Source organism: Heptranchias perlo, chromosome 2, assembly GCF_035084215.1.
Source record: "Heptranchias perlo isolate sHepPer1 chromosome 2, sHepPer1.hap1, whole genome shotgun sequence".
NCBI classification, from domain to species: domain Eukaryota; kingdom Metazoa; phylum Chordata; class Chondrichthyes; order Hexanchiformes; family Hexanchidae; genus Heptranchias; species Heptranchias perlo.
In genome coordinates, this window is record NC_090326.1 from 20,013,420 (window position 1) to 20,035,746 (window position 22,327).

Sequence of the window (22,327 nt, forward strand, 5' to 3'; positions counted from 1 at the left end):
CAGCTTTCAGCACCCTACCTCATGCAGTGGTAAGAGGTGCTTGGCCAATATCAGGTGTTCCCTCAAGTGAAGGCACCGGAGAGAGCCTTAAAGAAATTGGCTCATTACTATTCTCTGGAGAGACAGTAATATCTGCAGCTACTCCTTGCAGACAACTGCTACAGTGCACAGACTCATAAGTGCTACTAATCCCTTTTTTTTAATGTGTTCTCAGGATGTCTGGCAAGGCCACATTTATTGCGCATCCCTAATTGCCGTGAGAAGGTGATGGTGGGCCTTCTACTTGAACCACTGCAGTCCTTATAGTGATGTTGCTCCCACAATAGTGTTAGGTATGGAACCCTCGATATGGACCCAGCAGCGATGGAGGAATGGTGATATATGTCCAAGTCAGAATGTTGTGCAATTGGGAGGAGAACTTGTAGATGACGGTGTCCTACGACACTGTTGTCCTTGTCCTTCACATAGATAGAGGGCGCAGGGGAGAAGTTCTGTTGAAGTAACCTTGGTGTGTTGCTACAGTGCACCCTGCAGATTGTACCTAGTACAGTCATAATGTGTCGGTGTTGGAAGTAGTGGATATTGGGTCCAGTGGCAGGAACACTGATCAAGCAAACTGCTCTGTTCTGGGTGTGTTGAGCTTCTTGAGTGTTGCTGCGGCTACACCTATCCAGGCAAGTGGTAAGTATACACTGCACTCCTGACTTGATCCTTCCGCGCATATTAAAAAAAGTTAGGGAATAGATAGCATCAGCACTATTCCATATATATAAACATTGATTAGAAAGGAAATAGTGCCAGAGGACTGATGGACAACTAATGTAATTCCTATATTTAAAAAGGAGATAGAACAAGTCCAGGGAACTATAGACCAATAAGCTTAATGTCGGTGGTAGGAAAGATAATGGAATCCTTACTCAAAGATGTAATAGAAAAACATCTAGAAACCAAAAATATAATAAAGAAGAGTCAGCGCAGATTTCAAAAGGGAAGGTCATGCTTGACCAACTTTATTGAATCCTTTGAAGAAGTAACAGAAGGTACTGCAGTAGATGTGATATATTTGGATTTTCAAAAGGCCTTCAATAAGGTAGTAGACTCATGGCTAAGGTCAGAGCATGTGGAGTCAGGGAACAAGTACCAGAATGCATAGCAAGATGGGTACAAAACAGAGAGTAGGGGTTAAAGGCAGTTACTCAGACTGGCAAAAGGTGGGAAGTCGTGTTCCACAAGAATCGGTGCTGGTATCACTGTTGTTCACCATTTACATATAAACGATTTGTACTTGTAAATCGGAAGTACAATTTCAAAATTTGCGGACAACACCAAATTGGGGGCATAGTTAATACGGAGGAGGACTGCGACAAAATACAGGAAGAAGTTAATAAACTTGCAGAATGGGCAAATGAATTTCAATATAAATAAGTGTGAGATGGTACATTTTGGTGGGAAAAATGAGGAGGCCACATACTCCTTCGAAAATAAAAGTCTAAATTGGGTAGAGGAGCAGAAGGATCTGGGGGTACAGATACACAAATCATTAAAAGTAGCAATGCAGGTTAACAAGGCCATAAACAAAGCAAACCAACCACTGGGGTTCATTTCTAAAGGGATAGAATTGAAAAGCAGAGAAGTTATGTTAATCTTGTATAGAACCTTGGTTAGACCACACTTGGGAGTACTGTGAACAATTCTGGTCTCCATATTATAAAAAGGATTATAGAGGCACTGGAGAAAGTGCAAAAAAGATTTACTAAGATGATACCAGAACTGAGAGGTTATACCTATCAGGAAAGATTGAGCAGGCCGGGGTTCTTTTCTCTAGAAAAGAGAAGACTGAGAGGTGACCTGATGGAGGTCTTTAAGATTATGAAAGGGTTTGATAGAGGAGACATAGATAAGATGTTTCCACTTGCGGAGGAAGCGGAAACATCGGGCGCTAAATTGGTCACGTTACCAGCATGACGTGCGCCGGATGTCACCTTGGTATAGGAGTTAGCCCATGCGCAAATACCGAACGCCGGTTGCATGTAAAGTAAGGAGAAAATGGATACAATCAGTGTGCAATGCTGATTTAAAGTTATAGACACCATTTTGGCACTTAACACTCAATTCAACGCAGTCTTAACCCTGACCACCCGAACGTGTCTCAGAGTGTCTGGAGGACTCCCGCCAGTGCTAATTAAAGGGACCATGCAGGATTTACAGGTTAGTGGTTGGATTATTGCTTCTGGCTGCCGAGACATTTGTAACTGTTTTTGGAGGTCTCCTATACTTGAATACTAGAACGTGGGGATATAGCCTAACATTTAGAGCCAGAACATACAAGAGTGAATTTGGGAAATGCTTCTATACTCAAAGGGTGGGAGAAGTTTGGAACGCTCTTCCGCAAATGGCAGTTGATGGTAGCTCAATTATGAATTCTAAATCTGAGATTGACAGATTTCTGTGAACCAAGGGCATTAAGGGATATGGGGCTAAGGTGAGTATATGGAGTTAGGTCACAGATCAACCACGTTCTCAATGAATGGCGGAACAGGCTTGAGGGGCTAAATGCCACTGCCACTTGCTGCCTCCTGATATGCGCCACCTTCTCCTGCAAGAAAGCGGGATGTGTGTCTGGGTGATGAGCCTGTAGGGTTGAATAGCTGCCTGTGTGTGGCTTGTGAGTTGTGGGTGGGCGGCTTGCAACGGTGGTAATGTGTAAGGGTGAGAGGAAGCATCTGATTGGAAGAGTTGAGTACTGATGGAAAGAGTTTGTTGGTATGGGGGTGATGGGGGGTGTAATGCGTGGAGCAGTGTATGAGGCTGGTGGTGCAGTTGATAGGAGACGCCACTTGACAGTTGACCTCACTCACCTTGATCACTCATGTCAAAGCATTGAACTTCTTCCTGCACTGCAACCATGTTCGTGGTGCTGTGTGCCTGGCATTGACTTCGTTGTCTACTGTCTCCCACTGCCTTTTGGGCATATGTCTGGAGGGCCTCTTGCACCCCCCCCCCCCCCCCCGCCCCCCACCGTGGATATAGGATGTCCCTCCTTCTGTCCATCTCTTGCACCAAGGCCTCTAGTGCATCAGCAGAGAACCTTGGTGTACGCACTCTCGCTGGCCTGGTACAAACTCAGATCAACATATTGGTGAGGCGTGGCATGCAGACTGGAGGATGTGGGATTTAGTAGTGTGCAACCTTTATTCAATGTTTTAACATAATTCAAAAATGTGTAAATATAGGAATGAGACCCGCATCTGTGTTTTACGTGTGTCATGTCTGATCTCCATTCAGACTCCGTGCAGACAGCAGACTGTTATTTTTAGCAAATAACAGGTACCGGCTACCTTTAAGAGGTTTTAAGAGCCATCTTACCTTTAAGAGATTGGGGCGCCCCCTGCTGGCGGAAAGTGCAAATTGCATCGAATCGACCTGCAAGGCCTGGATTTGAACGCAGCTTGCAATTGAGTACTGTGCAGTGGCCATTGGGCGCGGGTTAATAGCGGATCACGCTACCTATACCCAATAATAGGCCCTATCGAATTTTTCCCCCATCTTCTCTATGTCTACCCTGGGGGACACCAGAACTACGGGCCATAAATATAAGACAGTCACTAATAAATCCCAACAGGAAATTCAGGAGAAACTTCTTTACCCAGAGAGTGGTTGGAATGTGGAACTCGCTTCCACAAGGAGTAGTTGAGGCGACTAGCATAGATACATTTAAGGGAAGCTAGATAAAGGGAGAAAGGAATAGAAGGATATGTTGATGGGGTTAGATGAAGAAGGGTGGGAGAAGGCTCATGTGGCGCATAAACACCGGCACAGAACTGTTAGGCCAAATGGCCTATTTCTGTGCAGTACATTGTATATAATTCTATGTAGATGGTAGAGAGGCTTTGAGGAACATAGGAACAGGAGTAAGCCATTCAGCCCCTCGAGCCTGTTCTGCCATTCAATTAGGTCATTGCTGATCTGTATCTTAACTTCTTAACTCCATCTATTCCATAACTCTTAATATCCTTGCAGAACAAAAACCTATCAATCTCAGTTTTGATATTTTCAATTGACACCACCCCCAGCCTCAATGGCTTTTTGGGGTAGAGCATTCCAGATTTCCACTATCCTTTGTGTGAAGAAGTGCTTCCTGATATCACCCCTGAAATGCCTAGCTCCAATTTTAAGTTTATGCCCCTTTGTTCTGGACTGCCCCACCGGAGGAACTAGTTTCTCTCTATCTATCCTATCAACTCCTTTTTAATTATTTTTTGTACCTGTCCACTAACTTTTAGTGATTTCTGTATTTGGACCTCAAAATCTCTCTGCTTCTTCAAAGTTTCTGGCTTCTCGCCATTTCGAAAATACTCTGATCTACCTTTCTTAGGTCCAAAGTGGATGACCTCACCTTTCCCCACATTGAACTCCATCTGCCACAGTTTTGCCCACTCACCTAATCACCTACACAGCGAGTGGTTAGGATCTGGACTAGTAATCCAGAGTTTAAGTCCCACCGTGGCAGCTGGGGAATTTAAATTCAATTAATTAAATTAAAATAAAATGGAAGGAAACCTGGTCTGGCTTATATGTGACTCCAGACCCACAGCAATGTGGTTGATTCTTAATTAGTTGATTCAGTTGTACAATTTCACGACAGAAAGTCACAATAAGAATAAAACCGACGGATGCACCGGACACGACAAAGGCAAACCAAGACCCAGTCGACCCTGCAATGTCCTCCTCACTAACATCTGGGGACTAGTGCCAAAATTGGGAGAGCTGTCTCACAGTCTAGTCAAGCAACAGCCTGACATAGCCAGACTCACAGAATCATACCTTTCAGCCAACAGTCCCAGACACTTCCATCACCATCCCTGGGCATGTTCTGTCCCGCAGAGGTGGCAGTACAGTGGTATACAGTCAGGAGGGAGTGGTCCTGGGAGTCCTCAACAGTGACTCTGAAATCTCAAGGCATCAGGTCAAACATGGGCAAGGAAACCGCCTGCTGATTACAACCTACTGCCCTCCCTCAGCTGATGAATCAGTCCTCCTCCATGTTGCGAAGCACTGAGGGTAGCATGGACACAGAATGTACTCTGGGTGGGGGATTTCAATACCCATCACCAAGTGTGGCTTGGTAGCACCACTACTGACCAAGCTGGCTGAGTACCGAAGGATACAGCTGCCAGACCGGGCCTGCGGGAGGTGGTGAGCGAACCAACATTAGGGAAAAACCTACTTGACCTCGTCCTCACCAATCTATCTGTCGCAGATGCATCTATCCATGACAGTATTGGTAGGAGTGACCACCACACAGTCCTTGTGGAGACGAAGTCCCGTGTTCACACTGAGGACATCATCCAACGTGTTGTGTGGCACCACCACCGTGCTAAATGGGATAGATTCTGAACAGATCTAGCAGCTCAAAACTGGGCATCCACGAGGCGGTGTGGGCTATCTAGCAGCAGCAGCAGAATTGTATTCCAGTACAATCTGTAACCTCATGGCATTTCCTCACTCTACCATTACCAACAAGCCAGGGGATCAACCCTGGTTCAATGAGGAGTGTAGAACAGCATGCCAGGAGCAGCACCAGGCATATCTCAAACTGAAGTGCCAACCTGGTGAAGCTACAACACAGGACTACATACATGCTAAACAGTGGAAGCAACATGCCATAGACAGAGCTAAGCAATTCCAGAAACAACAGATCAGATCAAAGCTCTACAGTCCTGCCACATCCAGTCGTGAATGGTGGTGGACAATTAAACAACCAACGGGAGGAAGAAGCTCTGTGAACATCCCCGTCCTCAATGATGGCAGAGCCCACCACATGAGTGCAAAAGACAAGGCTGAGGCGTTTGCAACCACTCTCAGCCAGAAGTGCAGAGTGGATGATCTATCTTGGCCTCTTCCCGATATCCCCACCATCACAAAAGCCAGTCTTCAGCCAATTCAATTCACGCCACGTGATATCAAGAAACGGCTGAGTGCACTAGATACAGCAAAGGCTATGGGCCCCAACAACATCCCGGCTGTAGTGCTGAAAACTTGTGCTCCAAAACTAGCCGCACCTCTAGCCAAACTGTTCCAATACAGCTACAAAACTGGCATCTACCCGACAATGTGGAAAATTGCCCGGGTATGTCCTGTCCACAAAAAGCAGGACAAATCCAATCCGGCCAATTACCGCCCCATTAGTCTACTCTCAATCATCAGCATAGTGATGGAAGGTGTCGTCGACAGTGCTATCAAGCAGCACTGACTCACCAATAACCTGCTAACGATGTTCAGTTTGGGTTCCACCAGGACCACTCGGCTCCAGACCTCATTACAGCCTTGGTCCAAACATGGACAAAAGAGCTGAATTCCAGAGGTGAGGTGAGAGTGACTGCCCTTGACATTAAGGCAGCATTTAACCGAGTGTGGCACCAAGGAGCCCGAGTAAAATTGAAGTCAATGGGAATCAGGGGCAAAACTCTCCAGTGGCTGCAGTCATACCTAGCACAAAGGAAGATGGTCGTGGTTGTTGGAGGCCAATCATCTCAGCCCCAGGACATTGCTGCAGGGGTTCCTCAGGGCAATGTCCTAGGCCCAACCATCTTCAGCTGCTTCATCAATGACCTTCCCTCCAGCATAAGGTCAGAAATGGGGATGTTCGCTGATGATTGCACAGTGTTCAATTCCATTCGCAACTCCTCAGATAATGAAGCAGTCCGTGCCCACATACAGCAAGACCTGGACAATGTCCAGGCTTGGGCTGATAAGTGGCAAGTAACATTCACGCCAGAGAAGTGGAGGCAATGAACATCTCCAACAAGAGTCTAACCACCTTCCCTTGACATTCAGTGGCATTACCATCGCTGAATCCCCCACCATCAACATCCTGGGGGTCACCACTGACCAGAAACTTAACTGGACCAACCATAAAAATACTGTGGCTACAAGAGCAGGTCAGAGGCTGGGTATTCTGCGGCGAGTGACTCACCTCCTGACTCCCCAAAGCCTCTCTACCATCTACAAGGCACAAGTCAGGAGTGTAATGGAATACTCTCCACTTGCTTGGATGAGTGCAATTCCAACAACACTCAAGAAGCTCCATCCAGGACAAAGCAGCCTGCTTGATTGGCATCCCATCCACCACCCTAAACGTTTACTCTCTTCACTACTGGTGCACCATGGCTGCAGTGTGTACCATCCACAGGAGGAACTGCAGCAACTCGCCAAGGCTTCTTCGACAACATGTCCCAAACCCGCAACCTCTACCACCTAGAAGGACAAGGGCAGCAGGCACATGGGACCAAAACCACCTGCACGTGCCTCTCCAAGTCACACACCATCCCGTCTTGGAAATATATCGCCGCTGCTTCATCATTGCTGGGTCAAAATCCTGGATCTCCCTACCTAACAGCACCGTGGGAGAACCTTCACCACACTGCAGCGGTTCAAGAAGGCGGCCCACCACCACCTTCTCAAGGGCAATTAGGGATGGGCAATAAATGCTGGCCTTGCCAGCAATGCCTACATCCCATGAACAAATAAAAGACAACATCAGTCTTTACCAAAATAATATTTAGAGTTATTACCTAGTCATCATTATGTTCACTGTTTTAATGACATCTTATGGCAATACTAGTTACATTAGGAATCAGTAATTTGAATTTAATGTGAAAAGGAATTTAGATTATAACCAGTAATGAAGCTCCCTCGATAACTCAACAAGTTTATTCAGTGAGCATCTCAGCCAAAGACAACAGAAAGGACCTAAGTTCTATCTCTGGAAAGTTATTTTGGTCAGTATGGGCACTACAATTGGCCACAATGCTTTGGGCTAGAAAAGGGAAAATTGGTCACAGCCATTTTCCACCTTGTACCATCTAATAGTGGGCAGTTTTAGCACTGAGTGGGCACCTCACTGGTGATGACGAAAATGGCACTGGGGTCCTGAAGAGGTCATGGGGCCCTGATTCGCATGTACCAATGAGACTCACGCGTTATCCCTGCAGGAGTGCTGGCTGCCTGAGTTAAGGCCAGCTCGAAAGTCGCATCGGGCAGGAAGTCAGTGGTAAGTTTATTTTTTACTATTTTCGTCTTGTACCACCCAATTCATGCTGAAAAATGGGGCCGTAGAGAGATGAAAATTGCCCCCATAGAATTTTACAGCAAGGCAGGCAGCCACTTGGCGTATTGCGCCTGTGCCTGTGTCAGCTCTCTGGAAGAGCTCTCCTTTTCCCACACCATTTTAATTTTTTCTTTTTCAAATACTTAGCCACTTTCCTTTTAAAAGCTGTTATGGATTCTGCTTCCACCACTGTTCAAGCCATTCCATGTCCTAACAACCCTCTGTGTAAAAAAAATGACCTAGCCTCTCCCTTTATTCTTTTGGTGAAAATCTTAAATTTATGTCTTCTAGTTACTGACTCACTGACCAGTTGAAACAGTTTTTCCCAATTTACTTTATTAAAACCTCTCAATCTTTTTTTAAATTCATTCATGGGATGTGGGCATCACTGGCAAGGCCAGCATTTATTTCCCATCCCTAATTGCCCTTGAGAAGGTGGTGGTGAGCCACCTTCTTAAACTGCTGCAGTCCATGTGGCGAAGGTTCTCCCACAGTGCCGTTAGGTAGGGAGTTCCAGGATTTTGACCCAGCGACGATGAAGAAATGGCGATATGTTTCCAAGTTAGGATGGTGTGTGACTTGGAGGGAAACGTGCAGGTGGTGGTGTTCCCATGCGCCTGCTGCCCTTGACCTGCTAGGTGGTAGAGGTCGCAGGTTTAGGAGGTGCTGTCGATGAAGCTTTGGCAAATAGCTGCACTGCCTCTTGTAGATGGTACACACTGCAGCCACAGTGAGCCAGTGGTGGAGGGAATGAATGTTTAAGGTGGTGGATGGGGTGCCAATCCCATGTCTTGACCATGTCTATTAACTGTCCTCTTAATCTTCTTTGTTCTAATGAAGTCCCAGTTTCTCTAGTCTTTCTTCATAGCTAAAGCCTTTCAATCCTGGTATCATCCTAGTGAACCTTCTCTGCACTCTCTCACTGTCTGCCTTAACATCTTTCGTAAAGTAAGATGCCTAAAACTGAACACAACAGGGTAGAAATTTTGCAGTCCCTATTGACAGTCTGGAAGTTCAGTTGGCAAGGCTTCTTGGGACCTTCAGTAGGTTCATAACAGAACCTACATCTGCTCTTAGCAGGTATAGGTCTTGCTGGGACTATCAGAGGCAAGTTGGGCAGAATTCCCAGTGAAGTTTGGAAAAGCCCCCACACACGTCCCCAGAGTTGGTTTTAAAAGTTGTTGTTTTCGTATCTTCACACTCTTCCCAGAATAACCCAATCTACTAACTTGTCTATATCCTCCAGAAGTTGTGTATAATCCTCTTCACAGTTAACCACCATTCCTATTTTTGTGACTTCCCATTAATAATCCTACAAATGTACTGTAATTATTTTTCAGGTTTTACACCACCCAAATCAAACTGCTTTATTTTAAATCATTAAAACTATTTATGCAATAACCCTTGAGTTGATGTTGCAGATGTACACAGTGGATATGGGCTGTAGCAAGTGACATTACAATGGCAATATTTAGTGAGTTACACATTCTCTTGTTAATATAGAAGTCACACATTCTCTTGTTAATATTGAACAACTAGTTACTATCCTCCTTGGAGACTGGAGTGGTAGGCAGTTTCTCTTTGGATTCAAGATGGCTCCACGATGACACACTTGGTGATGAAAAATTGGAACGGAATCAACTCTCGGAGTTAGTAATCTGATATCTGAGCCATATAGTTCCATATTCTTGGCCCAATGATGGGACCTGGAGAGGGAGACCTTCACTGGGCGCTCACTCAGCCCCAGGTACACTTGCAAGACTGTGTCCTAAGGGGCATGGAGGACCTACCTGGACAAACAGCGGGGAACTTACTATTGCTCTATGCCAATAAGTTGTGGTGGTTAAACTCCTGTTTACACTTAGAGGTCTCTAAACCTTGTCTCTTGCCAACTTGTGGCTTGCTTGTGCCTGAGCTCTCTGAATTTAGGTTGTGATGTGTCCTTATGACTTCCATTTCTAACAAACAGGAGCTTTGCCTGTGTGGATTTCTCAGTAACTAGGTTTGAGGACTCCTAAATATGATGGGTTTCCATGTATTTCAGGCATATGGCTGACCAAAAAGCAGTGTAATATAGCAGTACCACTCATTACCTCCACCTGTCACTTACATAAACATGAACAGCATTAATAACGTCCTATTAAAACAAACAGATTTTCCAAAAAGACAAAAGGGGATGATTCTGTGATCTAGTGCTCCCAGCAGGGAGGGAATTCACAGGAAATGATAGGAATGCAGCCTGTGATTCTCCTTGCATTAGTGGATGGGAAATCTTAGGCTGCACCCATAGTTTCCTGACAAATGCTTCTTGCAAATGCGTCTCCCCACTGGAAGCTTTGGATCGTGAAATCACCCCTAAAATTTACCAATTTTGTGACATTTTTACTGGCCAATAAAAGCATCTGTCCAGTACCTCAAGATTTGTCTGCCAGATGTTGCATGCGCAAAACTTACTACTAATTTATTTTACTATCCTGTACGGCTAGAAACATGATCACATTTTCAAGAATGCTGGCTAGTAGCCAACACTCCCATTCATGATGAATTTCTAAAAAAATCCCAGAAAACTAAAAACATTTAAAAGTAGATTTTGAGCAAAATTTGTGAGACTTAGTTTGTTTTCTTAATTTCCTTTTTGAACAAACACTTTTTTTTGTTGGCTTTTTCTAGATACTAAATTGTGGTAAATATATATCTGATGTCTTATGTGACAATCCAACATGTTGTTTAGTAATATGCTGCTTTCTACATTATCACAGTGTTACTGTCCTAACATTCTTACTAGTCTGGACAATGGGAGGAGAGGGAAAGCAAAAGCATTTGCACTCAGATTTGATGTAACTGTGTAATTGTGCCATTTGTGAAACTCTAATCCAGTGACCTCCGTTGATTAGTGCAGCACCACTTAAGAGTATGGAAGGAGAAAGACGACTCAGCCATCAAGCCCACACTTTACAATGGATCCTGTGTAATTTAAATTTATTTAAATTCACCGAATAACCATAGATATAAAATTCTAACCAATCAAAACTCCAGAACATCAGTCTAATATTACATCCTACATTATTCAGTCCTAACCTGTTGCATTCCACAGACAACATTCTCAAGCAGGTCTAAGCAGGACTGGAGGAACAGTGCTCCATACAGTCACTGATCATCCATGTTTATATTACCTCTTTTCTGAAGATTACTTACAGGGTCTCCACGTGAACTGGTCTCTCCACGATCACCTGGAATTCCTTTTTGGCCTTTTCTACCCTAGAAATTAAGGCATGCCATATTAGTTCTCAGAAATAAATGCAATACACAACATCTGAATTCAATTTATTCCATAGGGAAGAATAATTTCACTGTCCAGAAATATGAAGCACCCCAGTCAGATGAAAAATATAATTCACTTAAGGCAATATATAGCTACAGTACACAGGAAATCCACAGCTCTGTCTAGCAAAGTGGTATACTGGCCCATTGAATTTTCACATCTTGAGATTCTGATCTCCGCTGCACGAAGAAAGGTATTGTACTTCCACACAATGAGGAAGGGACAAAATGTACGTCAGGTCACCCTAACTGGTCCCCAAACATCTGATCATAAGAACATAAGAAATAGGACCAGGAGTAGGCCATACAGCCCTTTGAGCCTGCTCCGCCATTCAGTAAGATCATGGCTGATCTTCGACCTCATCTCTACTCGCCTGCCCAATCCCCATATCCCTCGATTCCCCATAGAGTCCAAAAATCTATCGATCTCAGCCTTGAATATGCTCAATGACTAAGCATCCACAGCCCTCTGGAGTAGAGAATTCCAAAGATTCACAACCCCCTGAGTGAAGAAATTTCTTCTCATTCTCAGTCCTAAATGGCCAACCCCTTATTCTGAGACTATGTCCCCTAGTTCTCGACTCTCCAGCCAGGGTAAACATCCTCACAGCATCTACCCTGTCAAACGCCCTCATAATCTTATATGTGTCAATGAGACCACCTCTCATTATTCTAAACTCCAGAGAGTATAGGTCCCTTCTACTCAATCTCTCCTCATTGGACAGCCCTCTCATCCTAGGAATCAATCTAGTGAACGTTCATTGCACCGCCTTTAAGACAAGTATATCCTTCCTTAGGTAAGGAGACCACTTTTGATCCTAGCACCTAGCTCAAGAGCTGCACTGCACAAGATATGTAAACGCACTTCCTGCTAACTCTTTCAGTCGGTATATAGTGTATTGCCTGTGTAGGCTGAAAGATGATGGGGCGGGGGGGGGAGGGAAATAAAAACAGTTTAGTCCAAAAATAAGCAATTCATTGAATTTTGACCCAGTCACGATGAAGGAACAGAAATATGTGTCCAAGTCTGGATGGTGTGTGACTTGGAGGGGAACTTGGAGGATGGTGTTCTCATGCACCTGCTGCCCTTGTCCTCCTAGGTGGTAGAGGCCGTGGGTTTGGGAAGTTCTGTAGAAGAAGCCTTGGTGAGTTGCTGCAGTGCATCCTGTAGATGGTACATACTGCCACTACGGTTCACCAGTGGTGGAGGGAGTGAATGTTTAAGGCAGTGGACTGCTTTGTCCTGGATGGTGTCGAGCTTCTTCACTATTGTTGGAGCTGCACTCATCCAGGCAAGTGGAGAGTATTCCATCATACTCCTGACTTGTGACTTGTAGATGGTGGAGAGTCAGGAGGTGAGTCACTCGGCGCAGAATACCCAGCCTCTGGCCTGCTCTTGCAGCCACAGTATTTATTTGGCTGATCGAGGTAAGCTTCTGGTCAATGGTGACCCCCAGGATGTTGATGGTGGGGGATTTGGCAATGGTAATGCCATTGAAAAGTTGTTAGAATCTCTCTTGTTGTAGATGGTCATTGCCTAGCACTTTTGTGGTGTGAATATTACTTGCCACTTATCAGCCCAAGCCTGGATGTTGTCCAGGTCTTGCTGCATGCGGGCACGCACTGCTTCATTATCGGAAGAATTGTGAATGGAACTGAACACTGTGCAATCATCAGCAAACAGACCTACTTCTGACCTTATGATGGAGGGAAGGTCATTGACGAAGCAGCTGAAGATGGTTGGGCCTAGGACACTGCCCTGAGGAACTCGTGCAGCAATGTCCCTGGGGGTGAGATGATTGGCCTCCAATAATCACAACCATCTTCCTTTGTGTCAGGTATGACTCCAGCCACTGGAGAGTTTTACCCAATTCCCATTGACTTCAGTTTTACTAAGACTCCTTGGTGCCACACTCGTTCGATTGCTGCCTTGATGTCAAGGGCAGTGTGCAAATTATCATCCAGCTTTGTTAACTTCTAGCAAACATTCCTATGTATTCTAAAGAACTTTTAAAAATGTGGGATTATGTTGCAGGTTCAGATAATGTTGAGCGCTTGAGTTGCACTCTAACAGTTTATACCATCTGAATCCCTCAATGTCTTAGCTCAAAGTGTATTTATTATCTAGTTACCTAATGCTCATTATCCATGGCTAAAGAGGAACATGCATAGCTGCACATCTCCAGTACAGTAGACTGTGGGTAGATTTTCCTCTTTTGTGCTTGGGTGTTAAGTAATCACCTGGGCAAACCACACAGAGAAAATTGGGCAGAAAGGATATCATATCCGTGACGAAGGTGCCCAATCTTTCATCCATTTAAAATACTGGACAGAAAATCAGAATTCCGTTACAGATGTCCGATTTTCTTTTATGCGCTCCACCCAGACAATTATTTAATGCTCAAATGCAAGAGGAAAATCATAGAATCGGCCATTAAGAGATAAATACAGTTTCTCAGAGTGGCTGGAAGTGGGTAGTGGTGTTACACAGGGTTCTGTTCTGGGACTGCTTTTACAATGTTTTGGATATAGGGCTACAGTGTCCAAATTTGAAGATAAGGCTAAAATAAAAGACATAGTAAATAATTTTGAAGGCAAAAGGAAGCTGCAAGAGGATATTGATAAGATGGTGGAATGGGCAAAAAAGTGACAACTGGAATTCAATGTCAGTAAATTTGAGGTGGTACATTTTGGTTAAAAAAAATGTAATTATACTTTGAATGTGGGAAGTCTGGGTGATGTGGAAGAGCAGACGAATTTGAGGATCAGGTTTACATGACCTTAAAAGCAGCACCTCATCTAGATAGATCCATTAAAAAAAATGGAATATTGGGCTTTATGACGAGGTATAAAATATAAAAGTCGGGATGTAATGATGAATCTATATAAAACCGTAGTAGAACCACAGTGTTCAGGACTATTGTATGCAGTTTTGGGCTTCACACTACAGGAAGAATATTGAGGCAATAAAAATGGTACAGCACAGATTCAATAGAATGTTGCCTGGTATAAGGAAATACAAATATGAACAAAGACATCAAAAATTGGAGCTGTTTTTGTTGGAACAGAGTAAATTAAGGGATGATTTAATAGAGATGTTTAACATTGTGAAGGGATGGAACAGAGCAGTTTTGTTTCCTTATTTATCCACCGAAACAGGACAATTCTACACAAGGCAGTGGATACACATTTCTTGGTCACAATAACTATTAAAATATAATGGGAAAGATTTTACCAGATTTCCGGAGTTGCCTTTTTCACCAGGAGCTCCAGGAAGTCCATAGTCTCCCTGTAAGACCACAATATTCAATTAATACTTGTAATGTATTTGTAAATAGTCTTTCTGTGCAAATCTAGTTCAGAAAATTATTACCTGCTCTCCAATTATTCCATCAATACCATTGCCTCCATCAATACCCTGTTACAATAGAATGCTGGGTTTTAGTACACTGGTAAAATTAGAACTGTCAGGCTGAAGAAAATATTCAAATTTCACAGGACAAAGCAATTATAAATAAAAGAATTTTATTACGCCATATTTACCTTCTGTCCTCGATAACCTTTTCTTCCCTGAAATATATATGTAGTTGATTATGAAACTGTAAGACCATGAAGTTTTGTATTTTTGATAAATGTCAATGATGCGTACATGGAACATGTTCTTACCTTGGAGCCTCTGGTACCTGGACATCCATCATCTCCTTGAGTTCCATTATATCCAGGTGGGCCTCTCGCACCCTAAAGAAACAATTTACTACATATTAAACCAATGTTTCCTAAAATTTCAGTGACTATATTATCCACCCAAAAAATCAGACTAAAAAGAAAAAAAATACATGGATAGTGTTCTCAGCTGCATTTTCAAACTTCTGGTAACATTACTATTGAATTTAGATACAATTTAACGTGTCATTTTCGCTGGTGGAATAAAAATCATAATCCCACCCTCACCAGTACTTTTGTAAATACTTGCAAGCCATTTATAACAGATTAATTGGCATAGCAGTTTGGTTCACTATAAACAGGTTCACTAAATCTTATAAGGAATATTTCTGTATGTAAGTTGGGAGTGCTCTAAATCTGAACGATTAGCTATAGAGTTTTTGATGGACTAGGGAGCCAAGAATTAGGAAGGGTAATTGCCATTTGTGAAGAAAGGTAATGTACCAGTCATTGGTATGTCTGGTCAAACCAGAAGTCTAGAGAAAACAACACATGTATTGCTTTTAATGGGCAGACCTGGTCTTTCTGATTTACTCTGGGTAAATCAAATCCACTACCAGTGGAATCCAGATTTCAGATTTCAGTCTTTTACCAAAATGTTTGAGTGTGTTCTCTGTGTTTTAGGAGGTCTATTCAATTCTTTGATTGTTATGTCTCTGTAACTACATTAGACTCTAATACTAGTTTTTATTTTTGCTAAACAAAACATCTATATTTTTCCAATAAAAAGTCCAATAAAAATATTCTGACTGCATAATGAATGCTCCTAACAAGTTAAATAAGAATTTGAAGGCGAACAAAGGGATTATACAAAGATATCTGGATATGATGGGGGGAATTTTAACTCCCCCCCCCCCCCCCAGGACGGGCGGGAGAGGGGCAGGCGGGGAGGTTAAATTCTTAAAAATGGGAAACCCGACCCCAAACCGCAGCAAACATGCCTACTTCCGGTTTAGCTGGGGCAGGTTGGGGGGCTGGCGAGTAACCTGCTCTTGAGAGGCGGGTCAGTAATTATAATATGTTAATGATGCTGCGTGTCTCAAGATTTTAGCAGCCATTTGGATTTAACAGCTGAAGGCTGGGTTTCCTGGGGATAGGAAAATCCGGCAGCTAAAGGGAGGCGAAAACGGCTGGATCCAACAGGTAAGTTGTTTTCCGGCACTGCTTGTGGGCCAGGAGGAGCAGGAGTATTTCCCCCCGCCCCCCCAAGCTAATCTGCCACGAACTGCCTCCCACCCCCTGTTCTCTTCCACCCCCGTGCGATCTCTTCCACCCTCCCCGCCCCGATGTCTCCCACCCTCCCTCCCTCCTCTCCGGTCCCCAGCTGCGGCCTTGTACAGCAGGCTTTTCTGCATTGCAGCCAGCCAGCCTCTCAATCTGGCCAGCTACCATGCAGGAAACTGAGTACGAAAATTCAAAAGAGGTCCTGCTGTTAAATTCAGCAGGCCCTCTGCCTTTCTTGTATTTCTGGGTTTTCCGGCTGCTGACAGTCACCCCCGCTCCCTCCCTTCCTCCCTGTAAATGTCAGCGCCGATGTCGTCATATCACATAATGAAGTGTTCCCAAAATGAAGTGCAGTACTTGACTAATCTTGTTGGTACCAGCCTAAGATTGACTAGAAATATTAGTGAATGGACAATATTCACACCATTGCTAATGTACACCCATTTAAAAATTAATTTGTAGTTCCTTAGTCCATACAAAGAAACAAGAATACATGGCAGGAAAAAGGCCATTCATTCAGTTCTCAGGGTTGATCCTCCCACAGACAATGTCCAGTCCCTCATGTCAAAGATTCCACACAACTATTTAGTCTCCTCCCGAAAGCTTCTGCAAAGTTTCTCTCTAATTCATCCTTTTTTTCATTCGTTCATGGGATGTGGGCGTCGTTGGCAAGGCCGGCATTTATTGCCCATCCCTAATTGCCCTTGAGAAGGTGGTGGTGAGCCGCCTTCTTGAACCGCTGCAGTCCGTGTGGTGAAGGTTCTTCCACAGTGCTGTTAGGAAGGGAGTTCCAGGATTTTGACCCAGCGACAATGAAGGAACGGCAATATATTTCCAAGTCGGGATGGTGTGTGACTTGGAGAGGAACGTGCAGGTGGTGTTGTTCCCATGTACCTGCTGCTCTTGTCCTTCTAGGTGGTAGAGGTCGCGGGTTTAGGAGGTGCTGTCGAAGAAGCCTTGGCGAGTTGCTGCAGTGCATCCTGTGGATGGTACACACTGCAGCCACAGTGCGCCGGTGGTGAAGGGAGTGAATGTTTAGGGTGGTGGATGGGGTGCCAATCAAGCGGGCTGCTTTGTCCTGGATGGTGTCGAGCTTCTTGAGTGTTGTTGGAGCTGCACTCATCCAGGCAAGTGGAGAGTATTCCATCACACTCCTGACTTGTGCCTTATAGATGGTGGAAAGGCTTTGGGGAGTCAGGAGGTGAGTCACTCACTGCAGAATACCCAGCCTCTGACCTGCTCTTGTAGCCACAGTATTTATGTGGCTGGTCCAATTAAGTTTCTGGTCAATGGTGACCCTCAGGATGTTGATGGTGGGGGATTCGGCGATGGTAATGCTGTTGAATGTCAAGGGGAGGTGGTTAGACCCTCTCTTGTTGGAGATGGTCCTTGTCTGGCGCGAATGTTACTTGTCACTTATGAGCCCAAGCCTGGATGTTGTCCAGGTCTTGCTGAATGCGGGCTCGGACTGCCTCATTATCTGAGGGGTTGCGAATGGAGCTGAACACTGTGCAGTCATCAGCGAACATCCCCATTCTGACCTTATGATGGAGGGAAGGTCATTGATGAAGCAGCTGAAGATGGTTGGGCCTACGACACTGTCCTGAGGAACTCCTGCAGCAATGCCCTGGGGCTGAGATGATTGGCCTCCAACAACCACGACCATCTTCCTTTGTGCTGGTATGACTCCAGCCACTGGAGAGTTTTCCCCGATTCCCATTGACTTCAATTTTACTAGGGCTCCTTGGTGCCACACTCGGTCAAATGCTGCCTTGATGTCAAGGGCAGTCACTCTCACCTCACCTCTGGAATTCAGCTCTTTTGTCCATGTTTGGACCAAGGCTGTAATGAGGTCTGGCGCTGAGTGGTCTTGGCAGAACCCAAACTGAGCATCGATGAGCAGGTTATTGGTGAGCAAGTGCCGCTTGATAGCACTGTCGACGACACCTTCCATCACTTGCTGATGATTGAGAGTAGGCTGATGGGGCGGTAATTGGCCGGATTGGATTTGTCCTGCTTTTTCCCCACATCCTACCCCTAATGTAACAAGCAAAATTCTGCAAACCTTGCTGCTTTTTTTTAACTAAGTTCTAATGCATCAATGTTCTTTTGCAGATGAGGGCCTGGATTTTCCAAGCAAAAACAGCTCTGGTGGGGCAGGACATCAATCTGCCAGAGATGTATGACTTTCCAAAGTCAATTGCATGTGGAGGCGGACTGGCCTCCTGCCAGAATTGAGACAGAATTTAGTACCGGTAGGTCACAGAGACCGACCATAGCATGACAGTGCTCGTACTTCAGAGCAGCCAATAAAAAGTAAAAAACGTTTCAAAAATTGCCTCCTGGGGTCTGTGCATAGCAATTCTTGGAGAGCCATAGCAAAAGCCTTCATAGATAATACCATCTTTTTCATTCCATCCTGACCTTTGAACATTGGGTGCTAAGGTCTAACTGTTGGTCCTATCGTCCAACATTCAATCAAAGCAAATCCTTCACCTTTGCCAATGAACAGCCCCAGTTTTTGCCTGGAAAATGTAATATTAATTTTCATCTGAATTTAGTCTTTTAAATATGTAATAAAAACTGAAAATTATCCAGATTTTTAAAAATTTTCTCCTAATGTCATCAGTGATTCTTGCTGGCATACGGCTCCACACGTTCTAAGGACACCCTCCAGTCCCTTACCCACGTGGCCATTCTTCATATGTGAGCGTTTTCGACTGTGCGGTATATCACAGCTAAGCCTGATCCTATCCTCTCCTGGCAGACGTCCACACATGCACACTTTTCAGAAGGAGTCACTGGACAGGAATGGGAACCTGAGGATATTTTTACTCTACCTAGACTGTGGCCACAGAAGACAGTAATAGTCTCCACCATCACCCCAGCTGAAATTAAGTAACTCAGCCCAGACTGAGGTCCAAACCCAGGACAAATGTCAGCCTTGGCTCAGTGGTAGCACTCTCGCTTCTGAGACACAAGGTTGTGGGTTCAAAGTCCCACTCCAGAGACTTGAGCACATAAGCTAGGCTGACACTTCAGTGCAGCACCAAGGGAGTGCTGCACTGTCGAAGGTGCCGTCTTTTGGATGAAACATTAAACCGAATCCCCGTCTGTCTTCTCAGGTGGACGTAAAAGATCCCATGGCACTATTCAAAATCTTTCTTTCTTAGGATCTCCCTGGTTTCAGCACCACATCAGATAGTGTATTTAAGCATTCAGCCACAAGCAAAGCTTGCCTGTAAATTCTTTTTTATACTGAGGGGAAAAATGGAGAGTTTGCCTCTGAGTCAAGATTCGGTTAATGAGACATTAAAAAGAATGTAAATAATTCAGACAGAACAAATTCTAACACATACACACTTGCCCATTCAAGTTAAACTGGATTTTTGAAAACACAATCTAAGACAGACAGTAGATTTGTTCCTCTAACCACGTGATTCCAACACTCTCCTTGCTAGCCTCCCATACTCCACCATCCATAAACTCCAATTTGTCCAAACTCCTCTGCTGGTTCTTGTCCCGCAGTAAGTCCCGTTTGCCCATTACCGCAGTCCTCAGTGATTTACATTTGCTCCCAATCCCCCAATGCATTAAATTTAAAATCCTCATTCTCATCAATAAATTCCTCTATGATTTCAAACCACCCCATCTCTGTAATCTCCTCCAGCCCTATCCCCCTCCCAAACACTCCATTCTTGACTCCAACCTCTTTTGTATCCTCCTGCCCCTTAGCTCTACTACTAGTGCAGAGCCTTTGGCCACTTCAACCCTAATCTCTGGAACTCCCTCCCTCCCTAAATGCCTTGGCCTCTCCAACTCAGTTTCCATGTTTAAAAGCTTTCCTAAAATCCATTTTTGCAACCAAGCTTTCGGTCAGCTATCCTAATCTCTCCTTTTCTGGCTTAGCGTCCATTTCCTTCTGCCTATTTGTGAAGCGCCTTGGGCTATTTCTTTATGTTAAAAGCCCTATATGTGTATAAGTTGCTGTTGAAAGTGATACATCTCTTTCAGTGTTTAGGTTTTAGTGCCAAACGTTAATGTAGTCTATATACACACTAACTGAAAGAGCTGCATACCAACCGAGAGAGAGCTGCATACTGACCGAGCACTAAACATTGACAGCTAAATACCCATTGAGGTACATTATCCACAGAACCTGCTGAGGGAAACTCATTTAAAAAGAAGACAATTTCTGCTGAATTTGTTTGCTTTCCTTTGTGAAGTGATTTTGTGTTTGGTGAGGTAGTTTATCCAATGTAGTTTTGCAACTGTGGGCTGACAGTTGGTAAATTAGATATTTTAACATTTTATTGTAACATTAAGGTACTGAGTGGTACCAAGTGTAACAGTTTTTTATTCCATTCACTACAAAGCATCTGGTGTAAGGGGAGGACCTCTGTTTCGGATCAAGATATGTCTCTTCTAATCTGTGCCATGCCTATGTAACCCAAATTCCCTCTGTGTCCATTCACATGTTCATTTTGGCTGCTGCTCTGGACCCAAGCTCATTACTTCTATCTCCTTTTGTTCTCTCCTGGTCCCTCTTGGGCCCTTCCCTCCTGTCTCGTCTCCTTGCTTCTGTGCCTCACCTGGCATTCTCCGAAGGGACCATCGAAGCACACGTTGCTACCTCCTTACGAGCAGCAACCCGAGCTGCCTCATCCTTGTCTCTTACCAACCTTCCCGTGCAGCACACCCGCTGGAGACTAATGTCGCCAACCTCCTTCCCATCCCCCTCATCTCACCCAGCACTGCTCCCTTGGACTCTGCCAGTGGACCAACAATCACCGCCCTTCTCAGCATTTCCCTTCAGAATGTCCATTCAAAAGTGGACGCGAGGGAGTGGTTGAGCAGATTGACAGCTGCAGAAGTATTGTGATGAATAAACAAGGGTCTTCCTTCCACGCCCTTATTATGGATGATTGCACTGACATCCTGACTTTGACTGAAACTTGGCTAACAGGTGGCAACACCTTACCCCTTACTGAAGCATCCCTGCCTGACTATACCTTACTCCATCTGCCCCGCCCAAACTGCCAGAGTGGCGGTGGGGTTCTTATCACCAAATCATACCTTGATCTCTCTCCCTACTCCTCTCACATTTTCTTCTCCTTCGAGGAGCTCACCTAGTTCCACTTTTCTTACCTCTTCTTTAGAATCCTCATTGTCTACTGCGCCCCCCAAGCGCCACCCTGAGTTTTTCCACACATTTCCTTCCCCCTTTCCTGCCTCAACCTCTGCACTGAGCAACTCCTCATCCTCTGTGATATCAATCTTCATCTTAGCTCCTCTTGCCTTCCTCTGAATTTACTGACCTCCTGCCCTCTCTAAACCTCTACCTCTATTTAAACTCGCCTTATCATACTCACAGCCTCCCCTTCGACCTTGGCATCTCCCATGGCTTCTGTACTCCCATGGTCTCCATCACAAACAAGGCAATCTCTGACCATTTCCTTGAATTCCTCACCACCCACATCCCCCCACCCCCCTTTCACCCCATTTCATTCTGTGGCGTGCATAGAAAAACTCTCCCCCAGGTCACTTAGTACTGCATTTTTAAATTCCAACTGCCTAGCCTTTGATCTTCCATCCATCATAATACTTCTGCAACTGTCAATCTGTTCAACCACTCCCTCATGTCCACCTTTGGTGTTCTTGCCCCAAGCAAAACATTTATCCTCTCCCATACCAATTGATCCCCCGGTTATGGCCCCCATCTTCGCTCCCTAAAGTCCAAGGGGTGCAGACCTGAGTGTATCTGGTACACAACCGGTTTAGCCATCTATCATCAATTCTGGCTGGAACACATAATCAGGCATCGCTATCCTCTGCCAAAACCACACACTGCCCCAGGATCATCCTGAAAAGAAAAGACCACCCCCAGCTTCTTTTCTCCACTACCAACAAATTCCTTAAGTACCTTTCCATTGCCCCTTCTACCCTCAC

At 44.7% G+C, this 22,327-nt stretch overlaps 1 protein-coding gene across 1 annotated transcript in view; it reads right to left on the reverse strand.

The window, feature by feature from the left end:
• The window catches only part of LOC137335661 (collagen alpha-6(VI) chain-like), a 199,558-nt gene that overhangs the window by 99,282 nt on the left and 77,949 nt on the right, over window positions 1-22,327 (reverse strand). Inside the window, exons 14-18 of the mRNA XM_068000953.1 lie at window positions 15,098-15,169; window positions 14,975-15,001; window positions 14,805-14,849; window positions 14,667-14,720; window positions 11,306-11,368 (exon numbers count right to left, since the gene is read on the reverse strand). Of these exons, the coding sequence (XP_067857054.1) occupies window positions 11,306-11,368; window positions 14,667-14,720; window positions 14,805-14,849; window positions 14,975-15,001; window positions 15,098-15,169 (261 nt within the window). The remainder of the gene's footprint in view (window positions 1-11,305; window positions 11,369-14,666; window positions 14,721-14,804; window positions 14,850-14,974; window positions 15,002-15,097; window positions 15,170-22,327) is intronic.